The sequence below is a fragment of the Ovis aries genome, chromosome 18, assembly GCF_016772045.2.
Source record: "Ovis aries strain OAR_USU_Benz2616 breed Rambouillet chromosome 18, ARS-UI_Ramb_v3.0, whole genome shotgun sequence".
In the NCBI taxonomy this organism is placed as follows: Eukaryota; Metazoa; Chordata; class Mammalia; order Artiodactyla; family Bovidae; genus Ovis; species Ovis aries.
The window spans coordinates 30,567,633-30,590,816 of NC_056071.1; the positions used below are offsets into that span (position 1 = coordinate 30,567,633).

Here is a 23,184-nt window from a genome sequence, read left to right on the forward strand (position 1 = left end):
GGAGGTGCTTAGCAGACACACCTGCCTCACCTCCCCTCAACGCTGCCCTCCCCCTCCAACCAGGCTGTGTGGGGCACCCAGGGCCCTCTCCCAGTGCTCCAGTCTTGGAGGCTTGTCTACCTTGGGAACATCTCAGGCTGCCTCATTTCAGGCATTGGAGGTCTGAAAATCAGCCAGTCCCTCCCTGGGAGGGTCACCAGCCTTGGGTTTGAGAGAGTGGGGAGGTCACAGCCTGAGAAACCCAGGGTGGAGACGAGAGAGCTGAGGGAAGTGGTCGATCTAATGGTGGGGTCTGAAGGTCAGAGACCTCATAAAAATGATGATGATGACGACGACAACTAGAAAAGCCCAGCACACCGAAAGCCCTAAGAGAGGGCTGGGCATTATTCCAAGTACTTCACCTATGAAAATTAATTTCCCCTCACCACAACCTGCTGAGGTAGGTCCTGTTATTGTTCCCACTGTGCAGATGGAAAAGACAGAAGCACAAGGAAGTTGTGTAACTCGCTCAAGGTCACAAAGAGGTTCTGTTGGTCCTGACCATTCTCATATACTGCCTTTCTCCAAATCAGGTTCAGGGCTGCTGAGCTACACAGTCGCGGGCAAGTGGCTTTATGTCTTGGGGCCCTAAACCCATTTAGAAAAGGGAAGGGCAGGGTTGAAACTGCTCTCACAGGGCTGGGGGCAGAGAATTCAAGAAGGAAGGGAAGAGACATTTATATGCAACACAGCAACTACATGCTTTGCAGACTGACCCACCAACCCTCACCACATACCCTATGATGGAAGTACCACTAGCCCCATTCTACTGATGAGAAAACTGAGGCTCCAGGACATTAATTCAGCTGCCAAAGGTCTCTGAGCTTGTCTAACTCAAGAGGCATGACAACTCTAGAGACCATCACTCAAGCGAGGAAACTGAGGCCTGAGAGCATCACTGACTTGTCCAAGGTCCCACAGCACCTCAGGGTCGGGGTTAGGGAAGAGGCCCAGCCTCCTGACGGCAGCCACCTTCTCTCCACAACACCCTAGCCTCTCCCTTCATGGTGTGGCCAGGTCAGGGACAGATGAAGGTTTGCGTTTATTCTGCCCTGGAAAAGACTTAAAAACCACCCCCCAGTACATCATGAACCAAAGTCCAGTGAGGTATTTATAACATGGGACAGGCAAACTATAAATAAAAACCCTTGCCTTCTCTTGGCACTGACTGTTCAAAGCCCTCTCTGTTCAACTGAATCTTGGCCAACCTCTTGCCAAAGTCTATTTTCCCAACCCAGTATATATACTAATTTCAGTATCAAGTTCTGCCCAGTCACAACTGATGCCATCACCTGGCTGTGTGTTCATGAGAAGCCCAAACTTGGGAGGGCCCGGGCATCTCTGCAAATCTCTCAGGTTGCAAAGCAGAGGGTGCAAAGGGCCCAGTGCAGGCCCATAGGGCAGAGCCAAGACCCTGCGTGGAGTCAGAGAGGAGGGCCATTCAGTTCAGCACATGCGCACTAGGCTGCTTCAGTCCTGTCCGACTCGTTGTGACCCTATGGACTGTAGCCCACCAGGTTCCTCTGTCCATGGGGATTCTCCAGACAAGAACACTGGAGTGGGTTGCCATGCCCTCGTCCAGGGGATCTTCCCAATCCAGAAATCGAACCCCTGTCTCCTGTGGCTCCTGCATTGCAGGCAGATTCTCTACCACTGAGCCGCTGGGAAAGCCCCATTCAGCTCAGTACAACAAATCAAATGGAAGATCAGAAGGCTCAGCCTGGAAGATGTGCCTCGGTAGATAATGAGTGAGCAGACTGTCATGAGAGGTATGCAAGCAGAGACTGTGGACCAGAGGCACTGCAGGAAGTCTTCTCTGCTGGGCCCACACCTCAGCAGCCCCTCTTAGGTCTGAGATGCCCCCACCTTACACCCTAGTCAAGAGAGCTGACATGGCCAGGTCCCCAGCCTCATCTGCAGCCCCATGCTGGACCAGACAGAGGGAGCCTGCTGCCCGGGCCCCCACCCACTCCACTCCCAGAGCCATGAGCAGGTTCCCCGCAGAGGGAAGCAGAGGAGGTGGTAGAGAGAGACTAATTCCCCGAAATGGGAAAAAATAGAAAAACACACACACATCACACACCCTAATAACACGTAATAAGAGGTTGGAGACGAGGAACAATGCCCTGGTAATATCACCCTGGCGGCAATCAATTTGGGTGTCACATGAAATAGGCATAATTATTCCGCCAGCCCCATCGCTCGTCTCTAACCAGCTCCAGGGGCCCGGGCCCAGGCGGGGAAAGTGGTGCGGAATCAATTGTTGGTGCACCAGGCTGGTAGAGGGAGCCGCTCCAAATTAGCTTGCCAGCCCTGCGCGGCTCAGCCCCTGAGGGCAGGCAGGGGCTTGGGGGCCTTGCAAACGCCCAGGAGCCGCCTTGTTCAGCCATCCCTCACTTGCTCAGTGGGCAGGGGCAATCAGGGAGGATTTTCCAAGGAGGTGGGAATGGAGGAACACAGATACATGAGTTCATTCCTCGGGTCACCAAACTCTTACTGAGCACTCAGCCAGGCCAAGCCCCACACCAGGTGCCAGGGGTCTATCAGGGTGCTCTGCATTGTTAAAATGATGAAGCAAACTCTCCCTCTGCCTCCCAAGCTGGGACCACCCTGCCCATCCGGTGGGTGAACACAGTGCCGCCAGGATTCCTTTGGCTCTAAATCTGCAGGGACTTGAGCGCTCCCTGTTGCTCCTTCATTCTCACCCACTGGGGAGAACTCCCTGACTGTTCTTCCCCATCCCTGAGCTCGGGGTTTGTACGGACAACATCTCAATACCTGGGGAAACTGAGGTGCAAAGGGAATAATTGCTTAGTGAGCATCCATTACACACTGGCGGTTGCCTATCTCAACCCCCATTTCATACACTAGAAACTGTGAATTTCAGGAATGCAAATCAAGGCCGTAACATAAACTCATTTTACACTCATTCAATCAGTAAAATCCAAGATGTCTGGGACGTCCCTGTAAGAAGGCGTGTGCTCTGCAACAAGAGAAGCCGCCACAGTGAGAAGCCCTGCGCTGCCACGAACAGCAGCCCCCACTCACCAAAACTAGAGAAAAGCCTGCACAAAAGCAATGAAGACCCAGCGCAGCCAAAAATACATGAAAGATTTTTTTTTTAAGATGTCTGGCCATATCGAGTGTGGGTGAGTGCAGGGAATAATGGGGATACTCATCTCCTGCTGGGGGAGGCATTAATGGCCCAACCAATTTGGGAAGCACTGCGGCACATTTCCTAGTAAAGCTGACAGTGAACACGACGTATAGCCCAGCAATTCTGCTCCTAGCTGTGTGCCCCCAGAGATGCCCTGCATGTTGTCTCAGGGAAGGGACCAGAAAGTTCACCGTGGTATTGTTTGTAAGAGCAAAAAGGGAAACAGCCCACATGCCCATTAATAGAAGAAGGATAAATATACCAAAGAATAAATGCAAACAACAGAACATTATGCACCAGTGAAAATGAATGAACTACACCTATCATTATTTGCAACAATATAGATGAAGCTTAGGCATACAACTCTGAAGAAAAAAGGAAATTCCAGAGGATGGCACAGTTTCATGTTCCTTTTACAGAGCTCAAAAATAACTAAAACGGAACAATTTCTGTATATTAAACTATGATTTTTAAAAGGCAAGGGAATACTAAATAGATCATTTAGGGTAGTGGTTACCAAGGGATGAGATGAGAAGAAACACAGCAGATGTATATTGTTACTAAAATGGTAGTGTTCAGGTTGGGAGGAGGGTCATGATATTCATTATATTAATAGTAGTAGTAATACTAAATATATTAACTAATTAACAGGCCATGCCCGCACCAGTGAGCAAGAGTCCCAGACCAGAGGTCAGGAAGAAGGCATTCTAGACTGAGCCCCATGCTTGTAAGCTGGGGATTTGGGGGCAAGTCATTCTGCCTCTCTGGCTCTCCATTTTTTCTTAGCTATAAAATCAAATCTCTGTACCACCTACAAGGTTAAGACAGAGAGTACATCACTGATACTAGGAGTAACTAGCAGCTCTGGAGAACTTACTGTATACTCTTCTAAATGCTTTGCACATATGAACACACATAGTTTTTATAATGGCCCTCTGTTATCCTCACTTTATGGATAAGGAGGCCAAGGCCCAAAAGATTAAGTATCAATAACTTGCTCAGAGTCATAGAGGTAGGCAGTGGGAGGGCTGAGATTTGAACCCAGACATCTGCTTCCAGGGACCAAACTCAACAGCCTCACTCACGATAAAATGACATTGAAGGAACTGAACGCACATGAGGAGAGGACTGTTGTCAAAACAGCTCCACTGGGTCCACAGAGCCCAAGGATAGTCACTCAACACAGAAGCAAAGGGCAGCATGCTTCAAATGCATTTGGAAATGAACTTGCCTTCCCACACTCTTTCTACCAAAAAGCCATTCCTGGTTCTAGAATCCTGCTCTTTATGTCTCTGCCAAATCTTCTACTGCCTCAAGAGACACCCAGCCCCTCTGTCTTCCTGGAGGACCCCTGACTGCCGCAGCCCCCCAGGAACAAATTCCATGAGTACCCACGTGTATTACTGAATGCCCTGCTGGGGCCTCCCCAGCCCTGCCTGGGGCATCCTTGATGTCCCCCACCTCTGCCCTGCCTGGGACACCCTTGACATCTCCCACCTCTGCCGTCCACAGGCTGAAGATACTGTGTCTCCTTCGGGTGGTTTTGGCCACCAGAACCAGCTGCTCCCTGGTGCCTCCCAGAATCTTCCCTATCCTAGAGGCCAGGCAGGGGAGCCCTGGGGCTGGGTACAGGATTTCCCAGAGTGTTCAAGGCAATCCATGGGGGCCATGGGAGGGTCTAGTCCAGCGCAGAGCAGGCGTCTCAGCCGGGATGTGCAGAATAAATGTATGGATGAACTGGCACAATAGTAGGTGCAGACCAGGTACTGTGGGTGACTTGGGAAAGAGGGTCAGTGATGGGGAGCAGTCAGGGAGGCTTCCTAGAGGAGGGGCCGGGTAAAGAGAAGACCTTCTAGGTAGAAATGCTGAAGCAAGCCAGGTGATGGGGGGATATGTAAAGGGACGGGTGAGAATGGGACAGAGAGCCATCAGTAGGTAGCCATCAGGAGGCGGGAGGTCCCTGAGGCTGGAAGGCCACCAACCTTCCACAGACTGCTACACACTCGAGAGCTAAACTAAGAGACCCCAGCCAGCAAAACCAAGGCTCTGGCTCTGAAACCACCACCTATGGCCTCCCTTGCCCTGCTCTAGCCCCATAGGACCCACTTCCTCAACCCCATGTCTGACACATTGCCTCACGCTTCCCCGGGACCCTGTGCAAATCACTGCACTGTCTCATTTCTCAGCAGGAATGAATTTCCCCACCCTCCAGACCCAGTCATACCCGCTCACCATTTGCTTCAGTGGCACCCAGAGAGCAGACCAGATGAACCATCTGTACCAGGGATGTACCAGGGATCCTGTCTGGCTTTATGCTGAACAATGACCCACCTCACAAGACTTTTTTTTGTTTTTGGTATCCCGCTGGAATTTGGGTCTTAGAAAATAATATCTAGTATAGGAAAAATGGGTGCTCAGAGGCAGAGGATGGAGAAACTGATCCCTAGGATCAAAGAAGATTACTGCAAGGGTAGGGTGGTCTCTCTATTGCCCTCGGCCCACAGACTATGACGCCTTGGCCCTGAGCACCCAGCCATCCCCCCAAAACTGGCCCCTTGCCTTGGAAACCCACTCTAACTCCAGGCACGGGGGAGTACTGCCGCCTTGACCAAGCCCTACCCAAAGCCCACCTTACACTTAAACTGGCAGGGAGTGGGAGAGGGGGCGGAGACAACAAGAATACCACAAGGAGCCCCAGGAGGGGCCGCTGGGTGCTGCCCAGTGCTCCTATCTGGCTTCTGAGGAGTTCTTGGCCTCACCCTCCTGCCCCCTAATCCCTGTTTCCCACCTCAGGCCATGGGGAGAAGGCAGGAAGGGCAGGCAAGCTGTCCCAGCAGACTGGGTGCTGGTGTCTCCCCAGAGGTGTGAGCACTCAGCCCCTCCTGGCCACACAAGGACAAAGGGTCTGGGAGCAGCTGACCCTCCCTTCCCACACAGCACTCCTCGCTGGGTGTGGGGAAGCCTGGATGCCCGGACTTATTGCTCCCTGGGCATGGGAGGCACCGGTGCTGAAGCCATCGGCACAATGACCAGCAGGGCTGAGCCAGAGCCACGGGCCAGGCAGGGCTGCGCACCCTCCGGCCCCGACAGCACAGGAGGGCTGAGGGAGGGCTGGCTGGCAGGGAAGGGGCTTGCCCAGATGGTACTGCCCCCACCTCAGGGCTTCCTGCCCTTCCACCCCTCCAGGGCAGAGCTGCTGCCAACCTCCCAGATGCCCCAACTCCCCCACCCCGACCCCAGGACCTCTGAGAACAAAGAGGAGATGCCGGTACAGCCAGGGCTGGATGGAGCTGGGCTGAGACTCAGGGCAAGAGACAGGAGGGGACTGCCCACTGGGCCTGGCCCCACCCCTCCTCTACGTGGGATCCGCCTGGAGGTGCCAGGGGAGTAGGAAGCCCACAGCCCACCTTACAGAGGTGGGGGGAGAGAAGGAGGCCCCTTCCTTCTCAGCCGGGTCCGACCTGCCACCAGCTGTGCTTCAGAATGAAAAGTGGGGCAGGGGGGAAGTGAGAAGCTGGGGCTGAAGACAAAGGGGAGGCCCCTCAATGGTTCCCAGGTCCCCCTCAACCCCAACACCCTCTCCTTCGTTCCTCTAACCCCCGGTCTCCCCTCTCCTCCCCCTCTCTGGGCAGGAGCTGGAAAGGGGCTGCTCCTAACCATTAGGGGAGCCAGGTGGCGCCCAGCCCGGTACCCGTGAAGAAACCTGGTCCCTGACCTGCATCCACCGGCATCCACAGGGGTGCCTGGAGCAGGTTCGGGCTGCCTGGGGGTGTCTGGGGTCTGTAGTAAGAGGCAGTCACCCAATGCTGAGCAGGGGGCTTACCTTCCAGGACGCCCAGTGCTCAGGATGGGAGGAGGGACAGAGGACGAGCAGGACGGGGACCCCTCCCCAGCTCCGGGGTCCCAGCTAGCCAACCTGGAATCTGTTGCCTTGGGAGGAGCGGGAAAGCTTCATTTCTGAGGCTTCAGGGGTGCGGTCAGATCTGAGCCCCCAAAGCGGGTCTGGGAGACGCCGGGGTGCCCCAAAGACCCAAGAGGGCACAGCCCGGGCCGACGGCGGCCCCAGGGGCGCTCGCCGCGGGGCTGCCTACTCGGGGCTGGGCCTCGGCCGCCGGGCTCACCTGCATTTCGGGCGCGCCGTCCGTCCGCTCGGCTCGGTCACCAATCGCATGTCTTCCTCGCCGGGCCCCAGCCCCTGCCCAGCCCCCTCCTCCGTCTCCTCCTCCTCGCCCGACACCTCCGCCCGGCAGTCCACGCGCCCTCGCGGGGCTAGCCGTCCGTCTGTCTGCCCCACGCGGGCGGGAGCCAAGCCGGGGCCGGGCAAGGGCCCGGGAGTGGGGTGGCGGGAGGCCGCGGCCCCCGCGGGCGGAGGGGCGGGTGCGCTCAGAACGCGCGACGCGGGCTCTACGAGTCTAGTTCTGCGCCCCGGGCCGGCCTGGAGCCGCCGCCGCCGCCGCCACCTCTGCCGCTGGGGCCGGGGTCGAGGCCGGGCGCGCTCCGCAGCGGGGCCGGGGCCAGGGCTGAGGCCGGCGGGCAGCGGCCGCGCATGCTGCTAGGAGCCCCGCGTCTGGAGAGGAACCGGAGCAGCGCGGGTGGGGACTCCGCGCGCTCCGGGACCGGGACCGGGACCACGACCCGCCGCCGCCGCCGTCGCCGCCTGCGCTGTCGCCGGCCGCCCGCTCCGGCTCCCGCGCCGGCTCCCGCCCGGGCTCCGCTCTGCCGCGGCGCGGGGAGGGAGCGCGAGCAGCGAGGAGCGAGCCAGGGAGGGAGGAGGGACCGAGGGAGGGAGAGAGCGAGCGAGCGGCGGGAGCCGGGCGGGGGAGGAGAAGGCGCGGCCGCAAAACCGAGGGAGGGGGGAGGTAAGGTGGGGAGCTCGGCTCCTTTCAGAGAAGGGGGCGGAGAGCGAGGAGCGCCCCGACCACCGCCCTGCTTGAATGGGGCAGCGAAACTGGCAAGGGGGAGCGAGCTAGGGACGCGTCAGCCTTGGGCTGGGGAATGGAGGGGGGCGGGGGGGGGGGCGAGTAGCGTCTCCGTGCTCCAGCCCAGCATACGGCCGCGCCCCTCCCGGTCCAGGCCAGCGGGGCCCCGGGGAGTCCCATCTGTGGTCCTCTTGGGTGTGTGTGCGCACCCTCGCGTGTGGCTACTTGCGTGTACGTGGGAGCGCGTGAGTGTGTTCACTGGGGTCACTGCACACTGCCATGGGGAACCGACACACGTACGTGAACCCGCAAGGTTCCCCCAGACCAGGGTTGTTTGGAGGACGGCGAGGGAAGGGTCAGGCCAGGAGCCTCAGTCCTGCCTGCGCCTTGTCCCCTCTTCTCGGAATTGTTTGCGCATCCCCGGAGAGCCTACATCCTGGCGGCCGGGAAGCTCCGGGAGACCCGGGAGAAAGCGTGCTAGCCCCGCGGCTCTACCCGGAGCTAGGTCTCGCGCCCTCTTTTGCAGCCTGGGTCCCCGCCCAGCCTGGCTTCCTGTCCAGCAGAGGGCAGCAGACCGCTAGGCCGCGGGCACTGCACCCAGAGACCAGCAGAGGGCAACGCAGAGCCTCAGGCTTCTCTTGGCTGTTCCCTGTACCGCTCCCCAAAGGTCTAGGGGATCCTGAGTTGAGGCGCATTCTAGAATAGGCCCAATGAATGGGACCACTCCTCAAAGATCCAGGTCCTCCTCGACCGGCAGATACAGAGAATCGGCTGGTGGAGGTGTCTAGGGAAAGCCTGTAGAGTGGGCTACGACCCTTGGGACCTCACTTCCTTCCCCATGGATCCTGACATTCACTGAAGTTATCTGGCTAGCACGGTGGGGCCACCAGTGTCCCCCTACCCCCAGCACCATCTTGCTTCTCCACTGTTCAGCCTCACACACAGCCCAGAGAGTTGCACAGACCTGTTCTAGCTAAACAGAGTTTGGGTCCTTCTCAGGCTCACGGCCACACCACAGCTCTGAACAGTCCTGTCTGGAGAGCGATCTGCTGTATTCCGTGTCCATCCACATCCTAGGCCTAGCTGAAGCCCCTCCTAGCAAGTGAGGACGCTGTGCTGTGCACTCTGCGTTCATCCTCCAACAACCCTGGGAGGAGGCGCTGTGGTTCCCCCTGTGACATAAAGAAGGAAACCCAGGCTCAGAGAGGTTCTGTCATTTCCGTGCGGTCGAACAGCTAGTAAAGCCCGGAAAGGGAATCTGAATCGCCTTCCGGGGCTCCGAGTAAACCAGCAGGGGGCAGGCTCCGCAGAGGGATCAACAAAAGGCGGGAGGGGAAGAGAGGAAGCGACACAGGAGTCGCCTTCCCTTCAACAGCCCAGCCGGCGACTCCCCGGCCCCTCGACTCCGTGCCGCCTGGACCCCCGTCCCAGGCTCCCCAGCTCCCCCACCCCGGCTGTTTGTGAGTTGCCCGCGAGCTCCCGCCTCCCGCGCCGCCTCCTCCCACCAGCCCGACAGGAATAGACGCGCTCTAGCTCCTGCGTAAAGGCTCTGCCAGGCACCCGGCGGGCGCTCAGACCCGCTGCGGGGCGGGGGCGGGGGCGGGGGCTATTCCTGGTGCGGCGACTGACGCAGACACCGCGCGGCCAAGGCTTCTATCCGCCCCCGACTCACCTGCTCCCCGCCTCAGTGATCTCGACGGGGAAATGGGGGGGAGCCCACCGCTCCCGCCCCCACCCCCCAGGTGCTGGCTGAGGAAGTTGTGTCCTGGGATGAGGTCTTCTGGGGCCCACAGTTGTCCCTCTAAACCTTGGAGGCAGCAGGGACGACGAAAATGCTGTGTATATCCGAGAAACTGCCCCGGAGTCTTAGTTCTCCACGTGAACGGTATCCAAGCCATTTACCCCTCCGTTTCGCTAAAAGAAATGACCCCTCCCAGCACTCCTTACCTTATTCCACCAGTGGAAATGATGGGGAAGGGGAGGCTCTGGGGGGAAGTATTTAGAAAAAGACATTTTTGAAGGTCTAGCCCGGACCTGGTGAGAGTACACACCCCTGGCTTTGTCACCGGAGACCCCATGGGGTAGGAGGACTGTCACTGGGAACAGATATCTTTCCACTCCTATCTCGTGGGGTGATCCCCAACACAGTCCCCTTAAGGACACCAAGACCAGGAAGAAGGTGGATTAGGAAGGCCCAGTCCAAGACCCAGAGATCATGCCCTGTAGCTTCAGCTGAAGAGTGTTCACTCACACCTCTGAGCCTTGGTCCTTACTGGTCCACCTGCTTAGCATGCCCCATCCCTGGTTCCCACCTGCACTGCAAGACCAAACTAAGACCATTTGCTTCTATTCCTCTCCTCCTCTGGCTGAAATGCCCTTAGAGGCATGAGTCCAGTCCCCTCCCTCTCTGTCCTCAGACTAGGAGCTCCCAAGAGCAGGCCTGAGACAGCAGGTCTTACGGGTGGGCACACAGCAGATCTCAGCTTCGGGGTGAAAACTCGGCAAGTCCCAGTCACCCAGGAATTGATGGCTGGAAGGAGTCAGCCTGCTGATGCCTGAGTGCTCCCAGCAAAGTGGAGAAGCTGGGGATTTGTCAGGGGACTCAGGGGGAGGGGCGGGGCCGCTAACATTTATAGAGCTCCTACTGTGAGCTAGGGTCTGCTGTACTTCATCTCACTCAAGATGGAGATTGCTATCCCCATTGTACAGATGAAAAAACTGAGGCTCTGGGAGGGCTAGTCACTCGTCCAGGTTTATTCTGTATAAGAAGTAGAGCTGGGCTTTGAAGCTTTGTGTGTGTGGTGTCAGAGCACAGCTCTACTCTCCCCACTCTGGGAAGCTGAGCAGACAGGACCTAGTGCCCCGTGGCACAGGCAGGAGTGGGTGGCACATATTGGCCTGCCAGCACGCCTGCTTTGTGCTGGTCCTGCCCACCTGCATCCCAGCAGCTCTCAGGGTTTTACGATGATGATTATTTCTGAAGGCACTTGAAATTAATGACAGCTCTAAAATGGCGGGGACAGTGGAGTCATTGCTGAGACCTCTAATTAGTAAGAAAAACGGAGGAGACCAGGAGCTGAGGAGGCAGGTGGGGGCTGGGCAAGTGGCACTGGGCATGAAGCAAGGCTGGGGAAGTGGGTTGGAGCCAGCACCTAGCCAGAGGTCCCTGTGGAGCAGGTGGACACTGTATCCCATTGGAGGCCACAAATTTGATTCTGAGCCCTCATTCATTTGCTGGGTCACCTTGGAGGGAGTCACCGCCCTCTCTGGGTGCACGTCTCCCCAATTATGCGATAAGGAGTTGGCCTGGGGGGTCTCTAAGTTTGGGGGGTTCTATGGGGAAAGTGGAATGAAGCTGTAAGAGGGGGCTCCTTGAAAGAAGACCCTGAGTCCCTGGAAGGCTGAAGCCCAGAAGGTGAGGGGCAGGGCCCTATAGCCTCCAGGAGCCACCTAGAAAGCCTTCCATGTTGGGGTTGCCGAAGCTGCTGGTGTAATGAAGTCCTGAAGACTCAAGCTAGAGAGAAGTGGATCAGGAAGTGGCAGAAAATCCATAGGTCAGAGCCCTGTGCTGGCGCAGTTATGGAGGGGGTGAGGGATGGGGTGACACCTGAGGGGGCTGGCAGGAAAGTTCTCTTTAGGAGGTAGGCCTGGAGCTGGGACCAGGGTTAACACCTTCCTGCTCTCTCTTCAGCCCTTCTCTAAGAGCCAGAAGGGACTCAGGGACTCCAGGGTCCCACCTAGACATGTAACAGAAGGTCTGGCTGAGGTACCTAAAAGGGAAAGGACTTACTCAAGGCCACTTGTCCAGGTGCGCCCTAGCTCTCTGTCCTGCCTAGGGCAGCTGGCACGCAGGGGACTTATTTATACAGTGGCTGGCTCAGTTGGATAAGGAGATGTGCTGGCTGACACAGAGGGACACCCACCATGGGTAGAGGCTGAGGCCAAGACTCCAAGGGCAGGAATGTGAAAAGCCCACCCTCCCTTCCTTGGGGCATCCTCATATTTATCATTAACAGCTTTCTTAGGTCCTTAGACCTGAGACCCATTTCCTTGAATCCTTTCACCCACGCCCCTTCCAAGGCAGGGCACTATGTGGCCCCCTCCTTACAGAAGCCTGCTCTGAGCCCCTCTGTCTCCTTCTCTGAGCTGGCCTTTGTATCCTTGGGCACCTGTCTAAGCCTCAGTCCCTCCTCTGTAAGACTGGGCAGATCAGTAGGACCATTTCATGGGCTGGTGTGAGGATCTCACGACAATATGCAGATATCCAAATCCGCAGATGTCCAAGTCCCTTACAGCTGGCCTTCTGAGTCTGTGGATGTGACCTGTGGATATGGAGGACCGAATGTACGCCCTATACTTGCCTCTGGGCCTGGCACTCAGTAGGTGGTTGATAAACCTAGGTACTTTTGATAGTTATTATACATACTGTTATGGCTGCGCTTTGCCTCCTGACCCTGCAGCCCGTCCTCTGTAAAGACAGGGGTCTACCTTCCTCCTGACCCTTCAGCCCATCCTCTGTAAAGACTGGGGTCTACCCTAAGGTCCCTTTCACATTCCCATCAGGAGAAGCCTGGGCCAAGTTCCTTATTCTCCAAGAATCAGGAATACCCTGAAGGCAGAGATTGATCTTGTGTTTCCTCCAGTTTCCTCAGAGAGCCTGAAGCACAGATTCCAGAGAGTCTGGGGTGTGCCAATTACAGCTGAAATCCATTCATCAGGAAGAAGCCATGGGTTCCTCTGGAGAAGGGGGCCACGGCATGGAGGGGGGTGGGCATGGATACTCTTGAATCCCCAATTCTCACCTCCCCTCATCTCAGGGGCCTCCATCACCCACGCCTCCTTTGGAAATATTCCAGCATCACTGACATTCACTTATCTAGAAACAATGTGGGCAGCAGCCTCCACTAGTTGGAATTGCGCTGAGAATCGGGGGAGGCCAAAACCTCCCGGAGAGCCCACGGCAGGAGCCCGCAGCAGAGATGAGGTCCTGGGACTGCCCCTCCTCAGGCTGCCGAGCTTGGCGCTTGGCTGCTACATCCATAATGGCTGAGATGCAGGAAATCTGTCTGAGGCCAGTCAGTGACGGGGCTCGTCAGTTCACCCTGAAGTCCCTCCAGGGGAATAACTCATGTTCCTGACCTTGAAGTTAGCTCTCCTTGAGAACACAGGGAAGCTGTGCACTCCATTAAACACACACACACAAACACACACGCACGATAGCCAAATGATTAAATTGAGAGCAAAAACAAAAAGCAAATATAAAAAGTAGTTTGTATAAAGGGACACTCCCTGGCTCTTTGGGAATCTAGGCTCCAGGCTTGGCAGAGCGACTTCTCCCAAGAGCCTGGGCTTGGCTGTCCCTGCGGATCATGTCAGGGGGAACTCGAGCTAATGTGTGTAAACAGACAGCACTATTAGCAAAATCCATTTATTAAGCACTTGTCTTGAGTTCTGTTGTGCAGGAGACTTGTTTATTAACTTAAGTTGGAACCTGTTATTAACTTAAGCCAAAGGCAGCATGGCAGCTCGGAAAACGTCCAGCCCCAGAGCCAGGCAGCCTTGAGTTCGGGTCCTGGCTCTGTCTCTAATCGCTGTGTGATCCTGGGCAAGTCACTTCGCTTCTCTGAGCCTCAGCTGCCCTGTAATAGGCAGCTCCTAATGTCCCCCAGTGGTCCCTGTATTCTGGTATTCCCCAGTCCTTGTGCAGTCTCCTCCCTTCGATTGTGGGCTGGATTAACTGACCCACTTCTAGTGAACAGAATATGGCTGAAGGGATGGGATGTCACTTCTGAGATTAGGTTACAGAAAGGCTTCCATCTTGGGTACCCTCTCTCCATCACTTGCTTATTCACTATGGAAAAGGCCAGCTGCCATGTTACAGCTGCCCTGCTGAGAAGTGTAAATGGAAAGAAACTGATGTCTCTAACCTAACACTCCAGGAGGGCCTGAGACTTGCCAATAGCCACACAAGTAAGCTGGAAAGCAGACCCTCCCCGAGTCCAGCCTTGAGATGACTGAGGCCCTGGTGGACACCTTGGCTGTATCCTTGTGAGAGACCTTGAGCCAGAGGTACCCAGCTAAGGCTCACCTGGATTCCTGACCTACAGAAACCGTGAGAAAATAAATTGTTTGTTGTTTTAACCTCTATGTTTTGGAATGATTTGTTATGCAGCAAGTGGAGATAACTAATACATGCTTCGTCTGTCAAGTGGGCATGCAAATTCCTTCCTCCCAATATGGCTGGGGGCATTGAGATAATGCAGGAAAAGTGCCTGCTGCCAATCAAGGTGAAGGATGACACAGCAACGAGGTGGTTATCTAATAAAGTTGAGGAGATGCGCATTCTATGACCCAACAATCCCCTCCTGGGTATACAGCCTGGAGAAGCACTTCCAAGGAAGACAAGCACAAGAAGGATCCTAAGGGTAGTGTTTGTAATAGTGAAAAATCGGGAATCCCCTAAAGGCCCATTAGAGGTAGAAGGCATGAACAGAGTGTGGTGTACCATGAGTGGAAGACTATGCAGCCTTCAAAATGGACAAGCTAGAGCCACACGCATCAGCGTGGGTATGCTCACAAACACAATGTGGAGGAAAAAAATCAAAGATGGTGCCATTTCTAGAAGGTTTAAAAACAAGCCCCAAACCCTGTAAATGATGTATGGATATCTCTCTATATTTTTAAAAGCATAAACAGACCCATAAGGATGATCAAGTCTGACTCCAGGGGAGTGTTACCTCCAGGGAGAAAGGCAGGGAAGGTGTAGAGTTGGCCTGAACCCCATGCTGACCATTTACCATGAGCACAGTGGATCTAAGTCACTCACTGAATCCTTTCCACAGCCCCGTGGGGTCCATTCTATTATTCTTTCATCTTACAGAGGGGAACACGGAGGCACAAGGTCTTCAGGAGATTTCCCTGGAGTCCAGTGTGACACCAGGACTTGGTTCCTCACTTTGTCACTAAACGGAGGGAGGCCATATTACCTCTCAGGCCTCAGTCTGTTCTGTAGCTTGGGAGAGACTTGCCTCTGCCTCACCCTTCCCAGGTGTGGATTGGGATGCTGGGAAAGTCTTGATTAATCAATCTGAAATATTTGCAGAAGTCCCCATGAACCAAGTCTGGGGCTGGCTAGGAGAGACTAAAAACAAGGAGGTATGGATAAGAGGGGGCTTCCCAGGTGGCTCAGTGGTAAAGAATCCACCTGCCAGTGCAGGAGATGCAGGTTCGATCCCTGGGTCAGGAAGAGTCCCTGGAGTAGGAAATGGCAACCCACTCCAGTATCCTTGCCTGGAAAATTCCAAAAGCAGAGGCCCCCTAGCAGACCACAGTCCATGGAGTTGCAAAGAGTCGGATGTGACTAAGCATACATGTATGCACATGGACAAAAGGAGGTGTGAATAATATGGTTCCATTCAACACAATTCAGTTCAGTTCAATTTTGCACAGACTTCATTCACAGACAGTTGTTGAAGTTAAGGAATATTGCTTGAGCACCTACAATATGCTGAGCCCTATATTAGGTGCTTTCCTAAATTAGCTCCTGCAAGCCTCAACCACAACCCAGGAAGGTAGGAACTATCATCCCCATATAATCAAGGGGCAGAGCAACTTCCCCAGGTCACACAGTAGAACTGGAGTTGTCAGGATTTGCCCTCCCTCCACCCTTGACCTGCCCTCTGCTTGGTATTAAGGGCATAGATGGGAAGGGTACAGGCCTCACTGCCCTCTGGGGATTCCGGCCCAGACCAGGAAGGTCTGGAGGAGTTGGGAGGAGAAAGAGATGTGTGTGGCTGGAGCAATCAGGACAGGTTTCCTGGGAGAGGGAGGGGCAGTTGCTTCAGTGGGCTCATTAATGGTGAAGCAGGTGAAGGCATTCATGCATCCATTCTCCCATTCATATCCTCCGTTAATGCTGCAGCTGTCTCTGCGCACCAGTGCCCATGATCTCCTGCACAAGGCCGCACAGCGCCATCTAGACTGAGGTGGGGGATGCACGGGGTGGCGTGCACACCGGAGCAGGGGCTAGGGAGGTGGGACAGACAACCAGGAGGTGGTGAGGGCTGAGCTGAAACCAGAGTGAGTAAGGGGTCAACCAGCAGACAGAAGGTGGGGGATGGGACTCCAGCAGAGAACACCAGGGGCAAAGGCAGGGCCCTGGGACGGTAGGGAAAGACAGCCGACCCCATGGAAGCCAACAATGACCAAGGCGGTTCCAGCTCAGCTGAGACGAGGTTGGGGGCTGAGGCCGCCACCATCTCTCTACCAGGTAGGGAGAGTATCCGCGTGCTGGGTTCTCTAACCAGCTGGCTCCCCACGCCAGCTCAGCCCTATTGGGCAGGCAGGGCCCCTCTCTAGAGGGATTAAGAGCAGGCGAGTTCGAACCATAACGGTGCATGTAATTATGTGCAAAAATGAAGGAGAGCGTCTTAATAATTGATGGTGGGAGAGAGTAAATATCAGCAGAGGAACCCGGCTGTATCGCCGCCCCGTCCCGTCTGGCTGGGACCCAGGGCAGCGCCTGGCCACTAATATGCCCATAAATTATTGAAGTTATAAAGAAGAAAGCAGGTGTCATGTCGCACCCATAAACAGCTTGTTAGTTAAGACTAACGAAGGGGCAGACTGCCGCTTGGCATTGTGTGGGCTCCCCCCACGGCCTCCCTGATTGCAGAGGGAAGATGGATGAGGGTGGGTGTGGAGAGAGAGGAGGAGAGACTGGCCGCCCCCTCCCTGCCCTATCCAGCATCCTGGCCCACTGTGGAGTCAGGTGGTCCTGGGAAAGAGAAGAGGCCCACAGACGTAAAGAGCCCCCAGACGGGTTATGAACTCCCCTCACTGCAATGTACAAGCAGAGGCTGGACCAAATGTCCAGAGGACACAGAGGAGTCAGAAGAACTCTGAGGTCCTGCCCAGTCTGACACACTGAGGCTGACTGGGGTTACTGGGAAGAACTGGATGCTGGGGCCAGACACGCAGGGTGCACATCACAGGAGAGCCACCTGCCAGCTGTGTGACCTTGGGCAAGTCACCCACCCTCTCTGAGCCACTTCCCATTCATGCTACCTAGGCCTAGCCATGCCTGTCTTGGTGGATTGTGGGGAGGATCCTAGGAGCATATGTATGCAATACTCTGGGTGCACATAGGACGCCCCCTCTACCTCCCTCGACCACCCCCACCCTCACAGGGGCTTCTAATTAGATCAGGCCTAATGAGGCTTCCCTCTGCCAGGCTCTGTTTATGCTTCATTTAAGGCCTGCAGGACATTAGGAGGAAGAGAGAGACAGCTGAGGAGGGGAAAGGAGTCCAGCTGCCAGGGCTTGGCCACCCCAGGCTCCACCACACACAGGGCATCCCCACCCCAGGGAACAGAGGAAGAAGATGGGGGATACTCCGGGGCCAGAGAGAGAGAGGGAGAGACCTCGGGCGGGGTGGGGGGGCAGTAGGAGGGTAGGAGGGCGGTTGGGAAGGCAAGCATTTTGGCTCCTGGATGATAAAGAGGTTGAACCTCACTGTCTCTCACGCTGGGAGGTCTGTGGTCTCCAGAATGCTTCCCTCCAGGGGGTGCAGCCAGTCAGCCTGAATGGGGCACTTGGGAGGCCATGTTGTGGTCAGCTCTGCTAAGGGCCACACAAGACAAGGGGGCCTCCTTCCTGGGCCTAGGGAGGGTATCCAGGAGAGGCAGCCAGATCCCCCTCCATAACCTGCATGAGAGCACACAGGGAGCTAAGGGCAGGCCTGACACCTGGGCTTGGCTTCCAGCAGCAGAAATACCCCCAGGAGAGCATTCCTTCTGTCAGTGGTTTCCTTCTTCTGGAGGAAAGAAAGGAATCCTGAGAGTTTCTATCAGTTATGCTTTGGGCTGGGCCTCTCCTCCAGGGGTCCCCTCTGCACCCCATAACTTATCTGGTGCAGGACTGCTCCGTCCCACCATGGCCTGCATTGCAGATGCAGAGAGAGGCATCGTCACTGCCCAAGGTCACACAGCAAGTCAATGCTGATGCCTAGAGCCAGGCCCTCCTGCCTCTTCCCACACCTGCTGGGCTTAGCCCTGGAGGAAGTGGGAGGCTTGCACTGTCACACTGGATGCTGGGCACTGTGCTGTGACTGTTGGGATGCCAACACTCCGACAGCCATTGTGGTGTGGAGTTCCCAGGAGCACTCCTCCTGCCTGAGGACGCCCAGCCCCAGGCACCTGCTTATCTACCTACCACCTGCCCAGTGGGATGACAGCCAGCTGGCCTGGACAGAGAGGAATGGAGGCATTTTGGAGGGACGGCTCTTGGGGCTGGGTGCTCATAACCTAAGGACATCTGCCCCTACCCCAGGATCACAAAAGCCAGATGTGGGGGGAGCTGGAACATGTCTATCTGGTTTCAAAGTCTGCCCCAGACTAAATAGGCAGAGCGTATAGAAGATGCATAGAGTGGTTACAGGCTGGTGTGCACTTTTGTGGGGGGTGGGTTGATCAGGTCAGCCCCTCATGGCTCCTGGAGATCCACACTGGTCCCTCCTTGACCGCTAGAGGGTCTGTTGCTCTATCTCTGTCTCTCCCTCCATCTCTCTGGCTCACTCTCCTTCTCTCAGAGGGTCAGGGAGAGAAAGGCAGGCCAGACTCCTGGGCCAGTGACAGGTGGACGTGACCATGCCCCCAGCTGAGGAGTGGGGAGTAGGGAGGTTGCCAGATCTGGATTGGGGGGGGTGGAGAATAGGGCTGTCCAGGGGGTCAGGGGAAACACAGGGTCCTGGGGGTAGGACTGAGGGCTGGGCCTGAAGGTGAGAAGGACCCTCTCTCCTGCCTTAGCTAGGTCAGACCTTGATAAGGACTGCTGGACTGTCAGCAATAGTCAGGTTACACGGAGGGGAAGAGAGGCTCATTGGGGAAGGTTCGAGGGTGGACACACAGGGAGGACAGGAGCCTCAGGTCTGCGGCACCTCCTCGGGTCTCTCCTGACAACGTGAGCTGCACGCCCTTCCCTGTCATTCTTGAGTGTGCTGTCCACCAGTCATAGCACTGACATCAGGGAGGCTGGGCCCATGGGAGGACGCACCCCAAGCTCCATGGTTGAGTGTTTCCACCCTGAGAGGAGCCACAGCTCTGGCCCAGAGGCAGCTAGGACCAGAGGAAGATCACAGGTAGGGTGTGAGAAACCCAGGCATCCTTTCTGAGAGCCTGGACCACCCCCAGCAAGCCCCCTGGGCCTTTTGCCCTCTTATCTCCTCTCCCTCTAGAATGGGATTGGGGAAGGGGATGATATATCTGCAAAGAGGGATATGGGTGAATGTGATGAGTGGGATAACCTTCTGGAACAAGGAGCCCTCTGGGCAGAGCACTTAGGCAAGTCACTTCACCTGTTCCAAATTATCGTGAGGATCAAATGACATAACCCATTCAGAGCCCTGGCATAGGACCCAGTGCCACGATCAGCCTTCAAGAGAGCGCACCGCTGTGATCATGAGTCTGGTTGGTACGGCGATGTCTGCTCTGCGTGTGTATCCAGTTTTCTGGGCTGTGGTTTTATCATCATCATCATTACACCCGTGCTGTATTGCAGATCTGTTCAGTCTGTATCACTGTTGAATGTGGTGTGTCATTTCGGTTATGTATGCCAGGGTTAAGTGACCTGAACAGGACTTTTCTGCATCTCCCCATTTTCAAAGCCCCGTCAGTCCACAGATGGAAAACGCAAGTCCCCATTCAGAGTTTCTGGCTGTGCTGGAGAGGAGGAAACCGTGGTCTACACCTAGATCGTGCCCACCCTCTCGATCCCCTCTCTGCCCATGTTGTCCTAGAAGCCCACCTCCCACAGCTGGCTGACCAGAGCCTGAAGGGCGGGTGAGTGAGGGGCGTATGCTGGTTCCCGGACACCTGAGTGTCTCTCTGCCCTTCCAGGCCTGCTCCCTAATGTGGCATTTCTACAACCAGGGAAATGAGGGTGGCACTGACACGTATGAAAGACAGCAGGAGGGCAAGAAAGAACCCAGTGCAGGAAATGGCCCCAAAGCAGGGCTGAGGCCTGGCTGACTTCTCACTGGTCACTCCTGAAGCTGGTGGACACAGTGCTGGATGGTACCCTCAATTCCTTCAGCAACATGTGCAGAGGGCATACTGTGCCCATTTCACAGATGGGGAAACTGAAGCTCAGAAACAGGAAGTGACTTGTCCTAGTCAGTGGAGCCAGGAAGAGCAGCCAGGTCTGCTGACAGGCACAGAGGTTTGGGAATGGAAGGAAGACACTCCAGTTGGAATCTTTTCCAGGGGTAATGATGTGGCTCAGGCGGCAGCCTGAGGTGGAGACATCTAGAAGGCCCCAGACAAAGGGGGGCCCCCACACTGAACCAAAGCATGGGCTCAGATGCAGTGTGTTCACACCACCTGCTGGGGTGTGAAAACCAGCCATAAATACCTGCATTGTCGTGGTGCTCATCAAGCAAGTGGGAAGAGAGGCCTGGTGTGCCCTCAGGAAATTTCCCAGTGACTCACAGACTTGTGGACCCCCCCCTCTTGGCACACCCAGACACTCCTTGCATAAGCACATCCCCTGAAACTGGCTTGGCGGGGAGCCTCCTTCCTCCCCCACCATCCACTTCCCAACTCAGGGGACTAAGGGGTCCACAGTAGGGTGAGCAGAGGGCTGACCCTGAGGCCTGATCTGTCTCACTGCCTCTCTCCCCAGAGACAGCCCAAGCAGCAGGTGGAGGTGGTGCTCATCACTACTCATCCCGCCAGTGCCCAGCTCTCTCTCCCCACCCTTGAACTTGGCAGGGACAGCTCCACATTTAGTTAACATGCTGGAGGAGTGTGTTGGGGTGGAGGGGTACCTGCACAGCTCATGGCTAAAGATAAATGCCAGTGAGCGTCTGAAGTGTGGGAAGCGCTGTGAACAATTTCAGGCCCTCCCATCCCCCTGGCAGGTTGGTCTCTCCAGCTGCCTCCCTGGCTTTGCCCACACCTGTGCTCACTACACAGCTTCCTGGTCCCCCTAGAGAGCAGGCTCCAGACCCACTTTAGAAGGGCCAGCAAGTCCTCCCTTAGCCATCAATTAGCTCTGGGAAATGGAGAGTGAAGAGAAGAACAGTTCAACATCTTGCTGCTAATTCTCCCCTCGTAGCGGACATTAGCCTGTCCTCCTCAGTGGATCCCAGGAGCACAGGATCCCAAAGGGCCCCCAGACACTTCCTCTGCTGCAGGAGCCAGGAGGCCCCAGAAGAGCCTCAGCATGGCTGACGCACGAGTGCCTGAGCAAGCCTCAGTTTCCCCATCTACAGATTGGCATGGTACTGCCAAGCCTGCCTGCTTCATGGAGGGGACAGTGACACTAGAAGGGCCTTGGAGGTGTGACGGGGCAGACACCCACCTCCTGGAGGGGCAAACGCACCTACGCCCCCCGTAGTCAGTTAAGGCACCGCCGGTTCCTGTCTCTGCTTTAGCTACACGTCAGGGAAGCGTGTGTGAACCAGGGACCCCACCCAAACACACGGCCCCCACCGCTACTCCAGCACATGCCAGTGTGCCGGCGGACCCAGGTGTGAGCACGACGGCACGCCCCCACCTCCACCCCTGGCATACATGCTGGCAAACTCTGGTTCTGCCCCCAAAAGGAGTCCTGCTTCCCAGCGCCCTGCTGTCATGGCAACCAAGAGAGCTGAGTCAGGGGCAGGGATGAGGAAGCAGGAGCCTGGGGGAGCAGACTGGGCTGCAACTCACAATCCACTGAGAGGTCAAGGGCTCCTTCCCGCCTCTCGCCTTTCTCGCTGCTCCCAATACAGGCCACACAGCTCTGAGCACGTGGAGCCCAGGCAGGAACCTGCAGTTTCCCCCACACCGCGGTGGGCCAGAGCAGAGCCCAGCAGGCCATCTCTCCTGGAAACAGACCAGTAAAACCCACATTCAGGGCAGGGTCTGAGGGTCAGCCCCTGGCTCAGATATCTCCCAATGCTGAGCCTGCCATGACCCTTCTCCGTCTCCATCCCCACTGCCTGCAGTTCAAGCATCAGGTGTCTTCCCTGGGGTCTCTATCTCTGTCCTGGGAGCACCCCAGGAAGGGCAGGGTCTTTGATAGTCACAAGAGATGGGGCTGGGATTGGCGGGCAGCCAGGTACGGTGTGCTCCTCTAAATGAGGCCCAAAAGAGAGGCAGGCCCCACCACAGATGGTGGAGAAGAATAGAAATGCCTAATACTTCCTGAGTGTTTACTCTGTGCCAGGTACCAGGGCCCTCCTGTAATCTAGGCATTCACTTATTTCCTACTCTCAACAGCTCCATGAGGAAGGTGTGCCGAGTATCTCCGTCTTACAGGTGAAGACACAGAGGCACAGAGAAGCACAGTAATTTACCCAATGTCGTAGGGAAGGAAGTGGCACCCCGGCACATTCCAGCATAGAGTGTGAAGACTGGAGAAGGCTCTCAGCTGGTTGGGTGTGTGGTGGGGGATCTAGAATTCATTTGTCTAACTGCCTATTTTACAGGTACTAATGCTGAAGCTGGGAGGAAGGTTTCTCTTGTAGCCTCCCTGGTGGGAGTCTAGGGCCAGGTGGGTGCCTGGCTGAGAATCAGGGCCCCTGGAGCTTCCCAGACCAGGCCTCTGCTATGCCCCCTGTGCTGTCTTGCCCCCCACAGAAGGCACTAGGCAGCCAGAGCTGAAAGGGTCCCAGTTTGTCTGCCAGGGCACAAGCCAGTGGAGAGGCAGGCCCAGCTCACGAGAGGGTCTGACACAAGATGAATAGTGATCAGAGCAGGAAGGGAGGAGAGAAGAACCCCAGGGAAGGGAGGAAATCCCAGGGGTCTCCCTGGAGGAGGTAGTCTTTCAGGAGTGGTAGGATCCTGACCTTCAGAGAATGGGACAGACATTCTAGGAGGAAGGAACAGTAGGTGCAAAGGTGTGAAGGTTGGACAGGGTGTACACAAGGCCCATGGAGTAGCCACAACTGCCCAGAATGGGGTCAGAGTCAGAATATGGTCAGAGGCTGAGTAGGAGCCTGAGAATTCTTCTCCAAGTCCTCCCTCCTCAGCACCAAGGGCAATGTTTAACCCATTGATGAGCTGTGTCCTTTTCTAAAAGGCCAAG

General features: G+C 56.0%; 1 protein-coding gene across 7 annotated transcripts in view; it reads right to left on the reverse strand.

Moving 5' to 3' along the window:
• LINGO1 (leucine rich repeat and Ig domain containing 1) overlaps positions 1–23,184 on the reverse strand; it is a 214,038-nt gene that overhangs the window by 11,144 nt on the left and 179,710 nt on the right. Inside the window, exon 1 of one of the 7 annotated variants that reach the window (XM_015101794.4) lies at positions 7,318–7,914. The exons of 5 other annotated variants lie outside the window; for them this stretch is intronic. In XM_015101794.4, coding sequence (XP_014957280.2) covers positions 7,318–7,323 — 6 coding nt within the window. In that variant the 5' untranslated portion in view covers positions 7,324–7,914. Of the gene's footprint in view, positions 1–7,019; positions 7,296–7,317; positions 7,915–23,184 lie in introns of those variants that run through there. One more of the 7 variants, XM_042235206.2, reaches the window with a different exon arrangement.